Raw genomic sequence first — 14,000 nt, 5'->3', positions numbered from 1 at the left:
CAAACGTGCATATCCATGCAAAGCTTTAATGACAATGGGAATCTGAAAGGTGTTGCAAGAGTATCATAAAAGGCTTGCTCATTTAATACACAACATCTTTGATGGGCCCGACCATGGAGGCGACCTTCGGTATGGCTCGAGACACATATCAATACCACACCATTTTAGCTAGAAAATGGCCACCACACTATCACACTAAAATAATTACCATGGCAAACGATCAAATGACTTTTTTGTCGTTGAGATGTGTTAGCAGGCAACGAGCGGCAATATTGCGTTTTAGGAGAGGGAGGGGGGGGGGGATGTTTCAATTGGCTCCACGTCGTTGAGGAGGGCCAAGTCTGCCTCTCAACGATGTTATTGAACCCATACCAAATAGCCTAATTGATGATTAATTGTTAAATCAAAAATATAATCCTAACTCCTAATAGAACTAATCATTGGCTTCATCATTAAAATGTTTTAATTCCTTAATCAAAACTTCATTAAAGCTTGAGAATTCTATTTCTGACTTTTATATATATATATATATATATATATATATATATATATATATATATATATATAACTTTATCATCTTTAATATTTTAAATAAAAAAATCAACATAATTATTTGAGAAAAAAACACCACATGTAATTTCGATATGATGAGAATTTATAAAATATTTAAGATAAATAAAAATTTAATTAATTAATTTAGGAAAAAAAAACAAACAAAAAAAACAAAAAAAACAAACAAACTTTAGAAAAAGTTGACGATGCCTTATTTAAAACGTGAATGAGCAATGTGTCCCTTCCTTTTTAATCATATCATCCCCTTTCTTCCCTCCAAACCCCAAAACTCTCATCCTTCTGGTCGCCTGAATTTTACTACACTCTCCTCATCGGTCTGTTTCTGTTCCGGCGGATATCACGTAACTTTCTCTTCCGAAGTTCGTTTCTGTAAATCTTCAAAACTCTAAATCTCTTTCAATTCGTTGTTTCCTGAAACTTTCGAAAGTTGATACATGAACCCTAATTAGTATAACGAAACACGAAAGTTAAATATTGTAATGCGTACTGAATATTTAGTTTGATTATTTTGCTGTTAATTGTCCCTAATCATCGTAAATGCTTGAAGAAACTAGAAATTAAACATCATCTTCATTTTGTAATTCTAGGGTTACTTATCGATTGCTAAAACTTAAAAACCTAATTTTAAACATAGGTTAGTAGACTTGTGATAACATTTAATAAAATTTGAATCGCCTATAGAACGCTCTATTCATAATTAGAAGGGGTTCTGTTCAATGACAGTGTATTTTATCAATTGCCCAGGTTGGAAGAAAACGAAATCAATGGTTTTCACATCATCCTATACTCAAATGGTAACCACAATTGTTACATTTCTACAACTTATACAAAATCTTACCCTCCATAACTTGATACTGACATTTTTTTAAATCTTTGTTGCTATCTGCTCTTAAAGGGACTTTTTTGCTCTCCATATAAAGATCTGGTGAGGAAGCACCCTGGACATAGTAAGTGATCTTTCAGTGATGATTTTATGACATTTTGAAATTATATAACCAGGTTCATCTTGATATTTTATGCAGATGGTATGCAGAACTGTGTTATCTTTAGTAGACAAAAATACCCCTCCACATCTCAATCCTTTTTTCAACCACAAAAAAGATTGATTGGCATGTATAATCAAAAATATAAATGGCATATCCAGGATAAAAGATTGAAATCAATAGTTGTTAGATCTGAAATTGCTGGAACTGGTTCACCTGGAGCTTCATATTCATATCAATTATCAGGTTACAATCATCCCAATTTCTTAATTTCTATGAGTAGTTCTATTTCTTTATAGTTTCAATATTTTATATCTACCCATTTGTTTCATTTTTAAGTGCAGAATTCAATTTGGGCTCAAAACTCAGAGGAATATGCTTTTACAGTGTTACATCCTTCATTGCCATATTTCTGTTTATGGTCATGTTAATAGCACATCCATTTGTGCTCTTAAGGGATCAATACCAAAGAAAGTTTCATAATTTGATTGCTAAAATTTGGGCTTCTATGACAATCACTCCATTTTTTAGACTAAAAATTCAAGGTTCCGAGAATCTACCCCCACAAAACTCTCCAGCTATTTACGTGTCTAATCACCAAAGTTTTTTGGACATATATACCCTTCTGACTCTAGGAAGAAACTTCAAATTCGTTAGCAAGACTGCAATTTTCCTCTTCCCTGTTGTTGGGTGGGCCATGTACTTGATGGGAACTATTCCTCTTAATCGTATGGACAGAAAAAGTCAACTGGTATTGTATTTGGCTTTATCCCATGCATTTTTGTTAAAAATTGACGCTGTTTTTAAAGAATTGTGTTTTGTGTTTCTTGGATTTTGTTATTATGATAGCAAACACTAAAAAGATGCATGGAACTTGTGAAAAATGGTGGATCTGTTTTCTTTTTTCCAGAGGGGACAAGAAGTAAGGATGGAAGTTTAGGCACATTCAAGGTGAGATCTTGGTTGTGTTACAATGATATGTTGTTGAAATTATTAAAGTTTATTTATTTATTTATTTATTTGCAGAAAGGAGCATTTAGTATTGCTGCAAAAACAGGAGTACCAGTGGTTCCAATTACTCTAATGGGAACAGGTAAAATCATGCCTTCAGGGATGGAGGGAACAGTAAATATGGGAATGGTAAAAGTTGTGATTCATGAGCCTGTTAAAGGAGATGATGCTGATTTACTATGCACTCAGGTTAGAAACATGATTTCAGATGAGCTTCTTCGCAATTGTTGAGACTTGAGCATTATCATCATGTATGCAACAAATTTTGTTAGGTTTAATGGTTGTGATGTTAGGTGACATTAAACGTTTTGGATACTTGATTTGCTTGTAAAATTCTCCCTTGAATCTTTTTTTTTTAACGTATAGATCTCATTGTACACAAATAATGATGTCAAAATCGAAGAGAATATGTTTACTTAATGGTCTTGTTCTTGCATTTATTTTTCATCCAAGGTGTTGAAGTTTTGTATTGGTGTTTTAATTATCTTTTGGGGGGTTTAAGGTATTTCTCATATTTTTTGTTTGATTGTGTAACCCTTGTATCTACTTTCCACATGGGGAAAAAGAAATCATCTGAGATGATTGTTTTTTGGTGTCACCATGAATGCAGGCGTGGTGTAGCCACGCCCATCATATCGGCCTCATGCTATGAAATGCAAATACAGGTCTAAGGCTATGCGGTGTACTCACAACACCTTAACACAAAAAAATTTCTGTCACATCAGCATCATTTACCTTAAGAAACATCAATCATCCAAAATCACTCTTAAAACTTCATATATAAAATTAATTTAGAGAGAGAGAGAGATGTGGGTTATGCATGGTTACTCCATTCACAACCCATAACTCCACCTCATCATAACATATATTAACATGGGGTATTCACATGTTATAACATGTCACCTCATCATAATGTATGTATAGATCATCTCCAATGCATTAAATTCATATGATTTCAATAGATTGACACATACATTCCATTCACCATACAATTTTATCTATTAAATTCTACCCTTTATTAAACTTCATACAATTATATATATGCGTGTGTAAGAGAGGAGAGAGTGTGTAAATTTCAATGGGGATTGAACTCCTTATTCTATTGAGTGTGTAAGAGAGGAGAGAGAGTGTAAATTTCAATAGAGATTGAACTCCTTATTCTATTGAGTGTCATGTCATTAACTCATAATGAGGATTTTAAGTTTAATGAGATTCAACTCTCCATTAAACCATCAGTGGAGATGGCCTAAGAGGTAATCATTAACCTCAAATGGCAAAAGCAAGATAATCACTCTCTGCTTGCCTATAGGCTAGACATTAGTTTGAGTTAAAAATGCAACATTTTAGTTATAAACACTATTTAAAAGGAAAAATGACAAATATAGCCATTTGTCTACCTTTTTTTCCAAAATATTTAGCATTTCTAAAAATGACCACAAAGTTCGCAAAAGGCCTTTTGCGGACTCAACATGCCATCTATGGATTTAACATATATTTAAATGGTCAAATTTCAAATTTTCGTTATCCTGTTTGTAAAAGAAGAACGCGCTCGCGGAAGCTTCTTTGCGAACTCACTTTTGGAAGATCGAATTTGTAAAATCAATCCTAAAGAACGAGTCCAGATCTTAAGAACGAGTCCACAAAGATCTTAGCTGACTTTAGTATCTGCACTCATGGAGAATTACCAAAATATTCTTATATTCGAAGTAATGTCGAGTCCACAAAGGCCCCTCTATAGACTCGATGATTATTTGTGAAAAAATATTTTTCTTTTGGAAAGTTAACGAATACGGTGAGATACGATTTAGAATCTCTTATAGTTAGGCAAGTGGAGGACAGTGATCTTCCAAATGATCACTGGCCGAAACGATCCATGATAGCTATTAACTAATGTCATGGAGTAAGTCAGTCTAAACTCTATAGTTCAACAATCTAGTGCAGCTAATGTACGAAGGAAGCAAGAAGTCAGCTAAAAAGTATGAGAATCTCCGATGTTCGATCAACAACAACAGGGAGGGATGCCCCCGAGGGCATCCCGATCGATTCAATCAACAAAGCAAGTGTTGTGAGCCCACCAGCGAGTGAGGGCTAAACGGTATTTATAGATTGAAACTAGAAAACCTTAATTCATGAACTAGCCTCATGAACAAACCAGTCTCAACTTTCCGGGATTAAAAAAAATGGTTAGATTTGTTAGATTCTATTTAAGATGGTTAAAATATTTAATAAAATTATTAGACCATTTTGCACACTTGTAATTTGCAAAACAATGGACTATTTTTTTTATAATATCTAATTATTACTTTATTTTATTATTATATAAGCATGTTTTTTTATTTTGCTAACTTCTTCATCATAAATATATTTTTATATTTAACTAACTTCAAATTTATTATTTTAACAAATTAAATAGAAAAAAAATAGTTGAATTATATAAATTTAACTAACTTCTACATTATAAATATATATATTTATATATAAATCAACTTACTTATTATATTGTACATTAAATGATTAAAAACATATAAAATAGTTGTTGATCTATCAACAAGGTCCATTTATGAAGAATTTTTTTTTGCAATGGTAGCATTAATATCTTGTAATCCAAAACTCGGCTAGAAGACAAAACAAAATCAAAAGCAAACCCCATTTCCATTTCTTCTAGTTAAAGTTCATCATATTTACACAAGCACAACAACAAAGTCCTTCCCTCAACCTCAACCGCACACCATTATTTCCAAATAAAACCAAACAACCAAAAAGCTCACAACCCAACCCATCACTTATCACTTATTACTTATTACTACTACTTACTACTTACTACTAAAGCTTTTTTTCCTCCCAAACAATCTCCTCAAAATCCCACCACCACCACTACTTTTCTTCTTATTTGTCACAATTGACAAAAAGTTCACCAAAGCTTCTTCATCCTTCTCATCTTTCACTCCATCAACACTCACAAACATCCTCGGAGACATCACACTCACATTCACAGTGTTATTGTTCAAACTCAAATTACTATCCAACCCTTTGCTCTTTTGACTCCTCAAAGCTCCCGTTGCATCCTCCGTAATCATTTTATCAAGCAGAGAGATCCGCTGGTTACTGTTTCGTTTCGGCGAAGGCAAGGGCGAAACCGTAATTTCACACGTCTCTTCTTCAGGTGAAGCACTTAATGCCTTTAACTGCTTCCCAAGGTTTAGTATCGTTTCTTGACATTCAGCCAATTTCTCAGAAGCTTCCATTATTTCCTTCTCCTGCATTATTCGAGTGTGTCATTATTAGATAATTCAACCATATCATAAATAATAAATAAATAGCGACTCACACTTGGATGGGCTTTTTCGTCCTTTTCCTTTTCCAAATCACGTTTTTCTATGTCATTTCCTGTTATCCTGCAATAATACCAATAGGAGGAATTAGACTTAGAACAAAAATCAAGAATTTTTCTTTTAAATTTTAAATAAAAAAAATAAAAGTTACCTTTCTTCATTTGGAACTGTATTACTTTCTTTTAATTTATCAACACCACTCACCATTACATTCCAAGAAGCCGCCATTGGCCACCCTGGCAGCTGGTCTTTCGGAAAGTCAAACTTATCCGTTTGACCGGTTGTGGGCCCACTTTCCACCTCACTCTCAAAATGCTTCTTGATTTCATCTTTCATACTCGAAACATCTTGAAGTGAAAAACAATGGTTGACTATCCAGTCAAGGGAAAAAGTCAACTCTTTACAAAACTCCTCCATTCCCACTTTCCCATTTAACAACTCGTTACAATTTTTTAAAAATCCCTCCAAAACATCGCGAATCTCGGATAGTTTCCATTGAAATATATGAACAGTGTATGATGATGATGATGCTGATGATAAAATATCATCTTTTTTACACAATTTAACACCTTCAATAATCTCAATAAGTCTCTGTATCGATTTATTCACACCAGAATTGTTAAATTCTAGGGTTTCATTTTTTTTCATATCTTCAAGTGCCAATTTTTCCATCTCGACAAAATCATCCATTAAACCGATATCAGAAGCATTAACGGTGTTACAAGATGGGGCCCACGATCCAACCATGCTGACTTTTTCATCACTACCCATGTCAGATGACGTGGCAGGTATGACCGTTTGACTTTTTGACTTTTGGTTGAGAAACTCCTTAAGGAGTCTGTTCTCTTCTTCAAACGAACACAACTGTTCGGTCAAGAAGGTGATTTTTGATGCAATAGGAAAAGGGTTTGACTTTCTTCTTGTAAGGTCAACTTCGTTCTGCATCTTTGCCACGTCAGCAGGGCCAGGTAAGCGTTTTTGGAGAAGTGAGCGGAGTCTTTGTGCTTCTGTTTCCAGCTGTGCGATCTTTTTGACACTTCCTAGGTATTGCTTATGTGCCACGTCAGATGTTCTTCGGTTAAATTCTCTCTCTTCATTTCTGATCTCAAGTTCTTTTTCTAAAACTCGGACTTCATAACTTAAAGAAGCATTTTCTCTCTGAGTTGACTCCAGTTGACCAACAACAGCACTTAAATCATAATCTAATTGAGCTCTAACAGAGTGTAGTTCATTAATAAGCTTTTCCTTTGATGAAAGAGAGTAAATTAATTGACTGTTTTCCAATTCTAGTTTGGAAACTTTTTTATTTAATTCAGCTATCTTTTTTTCATGTTCATTTGATGTTTTCATTAAATCATCATGTATCTTTTTTTCCTGTTCTTCACGAACAAAACGAAGCTGAAGCATACACTCATTTAATGCTTCTCTTTGTTGTGTAGCTTTCTCTAGTTCTTGTTTTAGTGCTAAAACTTCTGATTCAGCTTTCTCCCATCCTGTATAGTTTAATTAGTTATAATTAAACTCATGGAAATAAGATTATAAATAAAGTAGAATTTACAAAGTACAAGTCACCACCTTTAACAGCTGAAAGATTTTCATCTTGAAGCTTCAAATTTGTCTGTGGTTCCACTGTATTAGTTAAATTTGCCTGAAATTAAACATGGTTAATAGGAAAAGTATAAATAGAATATTAGAATATGAACATGTAAAAGCAAAAATACTTTTTGAAGGGCATGGGGTAAAAAGAGAAAAGTATGCTTTTATTTTATGTTACCTCATCTTCACTCCCTACGTTTACTCTGTCAACTGGAATCATTGTTTTCTCTGTAGATGTTTTCTTCCAAGGCCATGACTTGTGGTCCATCACTTGAGAAATCCCTTTGGTCAAAAGTTCATAAGTAACTTAAATCACATACAATCTGCAACAATCAAGAAAAAGATGACATAAATGAACTTATAATCAAGATTCTAACATGACATGTACACATGATAAATAAAGGAAATGAAGGGTGAGGGAAAAAAGTTTCTAAATAAACAGGTGAACCCAGATTCAGATAGCAATGTCTTATCTAATTGCCTTCTTTGGTAACTTTCCGTTAGTGTAATAAAAACCCCACATGAACAACAGACTACTTGGTAATTGGTATCTTCCATGATTATCTGATCTTGGATGCCCTTTAATTCAAACAAATGCGTTCTGAAATTTCATTCAATGAAATAACCTAATTTCCTCTATTAAAAACATCTGGAGAATAGGATTACAGAACCACTGATTTAATTAACCCAATTTTAGGGACCTAATTTGGTATTAACGAAAGCGAACAAGTAGGGGATAGGGGTTTCCCTTTTGTAAATCGACATTTGAAGTTAAATCGATCAATAATGGTGAAGATTCTGAGATTTGAAGAGTTTTTTCAGAGCATAGCATAATATAACATCCAAAAATTAACATACCTCATTGTGCATGCATCTCGGAACGCTTTTAAAGCTAAATCATTTGAGATTGAAGCAGATGAGGTGAAATCAGTACATATCACTAGCAGGAGGAGCTTCGATTCTATTGCACAGGCCATTGAAACAAGGCAACAAGCAAAAATTAGGTTTCAATTTACACTCAAAACCTTCAACAGTATATTCACAAACAGATATGAGTACATGACTACAAACAAAACAATATATAGTGATAATAATCAAACAAAAGCGACAAAACGCTATGGAACAATTCATGTTCATACCAAACAGAGAAAAACAAAACACAACGGCGACTTAAATCAATTTTTTAAATAAAAAATTAGATTAAAGCCATTAATGAACTACTGAAACAAAATAGAACTATAATAATAGCTGAAAAATACAGTAACAAGTACATACCTGAAAAAAGTAAAGTAGAAGCATTCTTGTCGTCGTCTTGCAAAAAAACGAAGCTGAAGCTCAAATCTGAAGTATTTTGTAAGAAGAAACAAGTTAAAGAGCAAGTAAAGTGAGCTGATGGTTAAGTAAAATGAAGGAGTTCCGATCTTACTGATGAAGCAGCGTCGAAAGGAGCAAAAACTTTGCAGAAAAATGAAAGCAGATGGCAGAAATGGAGGAAGAAAGGCAACACCTGATTTTCAAGAAAGGAAATGGAGGATTACATGTACGGATATAATATTTATGAAAATGAGACAATTATTTAAAGTAGGTTCGCTATTTTTCATACATTTAATTAAATTGTTATCCTATCCGGTTACAATATCATACAATTATAATTATTTATTGTTGCATAGATTCAAACTCATTGACTAAAATTGACCAGATGTTGAATGTCACGATTAAAATAAAAAGAAGTCGTCGTAAATATTTGGATACCATTTGTTGATATATGACAATTTTGCATAATTATATATGCCTAGTAACATTATTTCAATATAATAACTAACATTTTTATTAACCGGCAGGTGCATTAAAACAAACTAACAATATGCTAGAGCAAAATACAAGGTACAAACAAAAAATCATATAGTACAAACATAAAAAGGGAACTTACACCAATCAAACCAATTTAGACTACTTATAGCAAGATCCGTGTTTAATTCAATTGAAGGCACTCAATTGGATGTCATCCGCCAATTTCATAGGAGGATATCTCTTCTTTTTAAACTCCAAATCGTTTTTGGCTCTCGAAATCCACCAAATCAAAGAATATACCAAGGCTAATTTCATATTTCTCTAGTTCTTCCTTTGTGTAGACATTTGCAAGTCGTTTTGTAACTCCTCTATATCAGAGGGGGGGATTCAATGTAAAGCAGTTCCATGAAGAAAACCAGTGACAAACCTATTTTCCAAAAGAGCATCGAAAAAATATATCCTCGATCTCTTCCTCATCAATGTTGCAAAAATGGCAAACAGTGGTAGGTAAAACAATGCCTCGAACCATGAGATTTTTAGCAACAAGGATTCTATTAAGTAACATCCTCCAAACAAAACAATTTAGTTTAATAGGTATCCAACTAATCCATTTGAAATCTCAAGCGGCAACCTCCGAATTACGTTTATCAGCTATCAACTTTCTCATAGAATATACCGAGAACAACCCCGAACTATCAAAACTCCAACTCCATTTGTCCGGGACTGAAGACAACTTTACATCCGCCAAGACATAATTCAAAACAGCAAGTTTGTTAGCCTTTTTACCTCTCCTCGGCAATCTTTTCCACACCCCGTGAAAAACAGACAATTCTTCACCTGAAACACGCTCACAAACTTTACACTTCTTTTCCACCTCAAGTTTGTATAAATCTAGGAAAATATCTTTAAAAGCTACTGATTCACACCATTAATCTTTCCAGAAATAAGTAAAATTTCTGGCCCCCAATTTCCTATCAAAGAGATCTTCAAGAGAGATGTTTCATTCCATGAAATTCCATTTTATTTGAAAAATGCTATGTCACGTCCGTGGAATACCGCACCTAGCAAATGGCTTTCCATCGATACAAGTAATATTATGAAAAGCTTTTATACAAGAACACCATAGAGTATTACTTTCAACCTTCAATCCCCACGACCATTTGACAAGAATAGCAAGATTTAAAGTTCTAAGATATCCAACCCCAAGACCACCTTTATCCTTAGGCCGAGTAACCACATCCCAGGCAACCCAATTAATCTTCTTTTTATTATCAATACCACCCCAAAGAAAATTTATCCTAATGCTCTCCAAAAGGTCAATGACTTTCTTGAGAGCTTTAAAAAGAGAAAAGTAATAGAGAGGGAGACTACCTAAGACAAAATTAACAAGGGTAAGACGCACCCCAAAACGAGAGATTTATCGCTTTCCAAGTAGATAATTTAACTTTAAATTTCTCTACGGGTTCCAATTTCTAGAAAGCTTCATATTGGCACCAATAGGAAGGCCAAGGTATGAAAATGGAAAACTAGCGGGCTCACAACTCGAGATGTTAGCAAACCGGGCAACATCGACACTATCAACCCCAACACCAAAGATCAACACTATCCACCCCAACACCAAAACATTGCTTTTCACAAGATTTACTTTAAGTCCATAAGCTATATAAAAACCTCTAAGAATTTTGTTAAGATTAATGAAGTTGACCTCGGACCATTCCCCCACAAAAGTAACAGCATCCGCATACGTAAGATGAGATAAAAGCGGACCATTATAAGATAATGAAATACCTTGAAAGATGTGTCAATCACAAGCTTCTTTCAAAGAGACACCTAACCCCTCCATAGAAATTATAAAGAGAAAATGAGCTAGCGGATCGCCTTGCTTAACACCCCCCCCCTCCCGCGCACACTTTATATCAAACTCTCAGGTCAGTGAGCCATTCACCAAAATGGAAGCTCTACTCGAAGATAGACATCCCTTTATCCACTTTCTCCATTTGTCACTAAACTCCATTTGCTCCATAATCGAATCAATATAGCTCTAATTCAAAAAATCAAACACCTTCTAAAAATCAACTTTAAAGATAAGCACCTTCTCCTTAATCTTTTTGGACCAAGAAAGAATTTCATTTAAAACTAGCAGACCCTCAAGAATGCTTATCCCCTCAACATAAGTCGATTGTTCTTGGCTAATCATCTTACCAATCACCTTCTTTAGTCTTAAGGTAAGAGTCTTGGAAAGAATTTTATACATACAACTGATAAGATTAATCAGGCGATAGTCCTTTAATGAAAAAGGGTCATAACTTTTAGGAATGAGCGATATGAAAGAGGCGTTGCAGCCATTGCTAATCTTTATGGATGCTTCAAATTCCTTCATGTAATTGAAAATCTCAACTTTGAACATATACCAATACTTCTTCAAGAACTTGAAAGTGAAACCATCGGTCCCCGTGGCTTTATCGTTGCTACATTTCCAAATAGCCATCTTAATTTCTTCCATAGTAAAGGGACCTTCTAAATCAACCCTATCTTCACACGGAATCTGTAACGCCCCAAAAATCATGACATAATTTTTTTTATTAATAAATCGCTAATAGATTTCTTTCCCATGAAACCAAGGTAAGCAAGAGTTAGCAAAAACATCAACAAATCAGAGTAATTCACAGAATGCAGAAACATGTGGTGTGTGTCCTGCAATCGTCCCGAGCTCTTTCATTTGAAAACTGGAGTACCTGAAACATAAGCTGAAAACCGTAAGCACAAAGCTTAGTGAGTTCTCCAAAATACCATATAACATACAACCACAGAATATCATGCAACATACATGTAATTGCCATGGGCTCCCCCGCATGGTCTTTATTCGGAACGTCATGGGCTCCCCCATGGTCTTTGCCTGGAATGCCATGGGCACCCCCATGGTCTGATATCCGATGCCTCGGGCACCCCCCCCCCCCCCCCGAGGTCTTCTATGCAAGTACCACAGAGGCAACTAGCATACCACATATCAACGAACAACTATCATACCACATAACACATAATGGACCGGCATTAGTGCCTTCGACCCATGGATATAGTGAGGAAACTCACCTCGCACTACAGAAGCTCACTTAAAGAATCCCTAGTTGCTGCCCTGACGGCTTCCCAAACTAGCAATATCAATAATACACTCAATTAACAATTGGGCTCCAATCCATAACCACAACTCCATACATGGGGTAAAAGGACCATTTTACCCCCAACCTATCCTTGTCCAAGCTCATGACCCAAACTACAATCGGAAAGGCCCAAATGCCCACTAATCAACCAATGGCCCAATTTTCCAAATTGGGCCAAACTCCTTACATGGCCCTGCCTTAAGGCCCAACCATTCTTTCTAGTCCAAACACTTTGTATCCCGATGGCCCATTAACAACTCAAGCCCAAAATACCATAAACTACTAGATCCATCAAAGCCCACTAATGCCCAAATTTTCCAAATTGGGCCCAACCCCATACGAGCCTTATACTAAGCCCATAATTCCCTTAATTATAAGTCAAAAGTCAAAGTCAACGGTCCGAGTTGACCCCAACTCGCCGAGTTGTCCTTCAACTCGTCGAGTTTCTCCATTAAATGCACAGATCGGGAAAACTCGCATCAACTCACCGAGTTCTCCTAATGAACTCGCCGAGTTGGCCAGGAATCAAACAACTTAATGCATTAAGCCATTTCCATCGAATCTAGAAGCTTCCATTCTCAGATCTCTTCCCAAATGATGACTAGAAGGGTAAAGTTTACAACTTTACCCTTAAAAACCACTACAATGAACCCAAACCCGAATTCTTGACTTAATAGAGTGAGGCTTAACCCATTAAGCCCTTAAACTCTCAAAACATAGACCCAAAACACAGATCTAGCATCCCAATGTTGGATTATCACATAAAGTTTCCAACTTTACGTCCATGCATGCAAGAAAGGAATCCTAGAGCCCAAAATGGCTTAATAAAGGACTTAATGCATGGATGGGACTTAGGACTTAGCAAAGCTTGCAACTTTATGTCAAGAGAGGTCATAAAAGGGTCAAATCTAACATAACAACCCCTAAAACCCTTAATCTTTGGACAACCCAACCATACACCCAAAAATCAAGCTAAAACATCCCACAAAGAGATGTAGAAGATAACAACACAAGTTTTCAACTTTATACCTCAAAAGGACTGCAACAAATGGAGAGTTTCTGGATCCAAACCCTTCCTTCCAAACTAAGCACCTTCATTCTTCAAACTCCTTCCAAAGAACACCAAAAACCAACTCTCCAAGCTCACCACAAGCTCACACACTCAACCTTGAAGGATAATACACATAATTAGGGTTTTCTGGACAAGGAGGCTGGTAAGGAGGCCAGCTAAGGGAGTTAAGGTCTTTAAATAGGATGCAAAGCCCTAAAATTATGGTTTTCTCGAACAGCGTCAAACTCGTCGAGTTCCCTACACCAACTCGACGAGTTGGTCCTTAAAAACACGCACCCCAAAAGCTTCCAACATGTCGAGTTTATGCCATAAACTCGACGAGTTGGCCCCTAAAAAGGGAATTGATTTCCACCATTAACCTTCTAGATTCCGGATGTTACATAATCTTTTTAAACTTATTATTCACTATGTAACATTCCGATCAATTTTAACCCTAAGTATGAAGATTGATTGCATTTTAGCCCTTGTGTATGAGAAATGTTGC

The 14,000-nt window shown here is 35.3% G+C and overlaps 2 protein-coding genes across 4 annotated transcripts; one reads left to right on the top strand and one right to left on the bottom strand.

The window, feature by feature from the left end:
• The first annotated feature begins 795 nt into the window (after nt 1-795).
• Nucleotides 796-3,014, top strand: LOC145160325 (1-acyl-sn-glycerol-3-phosphate acyltransferase BAT2, chloroplastic-like). 3 transcript variants are annotated; one of them, XM_079079471.1, is made up of 7 exons: nt 796-914; nt 1,318-1,367; nt 1,469-1,520; nt 1,596-1,802; nt 1,901-2,307; nt 2,406-2,507; nt 2,583-3,014. In XM_079079471.1, exons 2-7 carry the CDS (start codon nt 1,338-1,340, stop codon nt 2,796-2,798), a joined length of 1,014 nt encoding a protein of 337 aa, XP_078935597.1. In that variant the 5' UTR covers nt 796-914; nt 1,318-1,337; the 3' UTR covers nt 2,799-3,014. The 3 variants fall into 3 exon arrangements, with proteins under 3 accessions (XP_078935597.1, XP_078935596.1, XP_078935595.1); XM_079079470.1 differs by having other exon boundaries at nt 796-932; XM_079079469.1 differs by having other exon boundaries at nt 796-942.
• A 2,183-nt stretch (nt 3,015-5,197) lies between these two features.
• LOC145160324 (filament-like plant protein 7) lies at nt 5,198-9,049 on the bottom strand. Its single transcript, XM_079079468.1, has 8 exons — nt 8,922-9,049; nt 8,771-8,836; nt 8,354-8,456; nt 7,674-7,818; nt 7,475-7,547; nt 6,051-7,392; nt 5,896-5,962; nt 5,198-5,824 (listed from the first exon to the last, which is right to left on the bottom strand). Exons 4-8 carry the CDS (start codon nt 7,761-7,763, stop codon nt 5,381-5,383), a joined length of 2,016 nt encoding a protein of 671 aa, XP_078935594.1. The 5' UTR covers nt 7,764-7,818; nt 8,354-8,456; nt 8,771-8,836; nt 8,922-9,049; the 3' UTR covers nt 5,198-5,380.
• Nucleotides 9,050-14,000: the final 4,951 nt, after the last annotated feature.

Source organism: Lactuca virosa, chromosome 2 (genome assembly GCF_052849685.1).
Source record: "Lactuca virosa cultivar CGN04683 chromosome 2, Lactuca_virosa_CGN04683_v6, whole genome shotgun sequence".
In the NCBI taxonomy this organism is placed as follows: Eukaryota; Viridiplantae; Streptophyta; class Magnoliopsida; order Asterales; family Asteraceae; genus Lactuca; species Lactuca virosa.
Note: the sequence above shows the minus strand (reverse complement) of the source record. Positions and strands in the feature narration are given on the sequence as shown.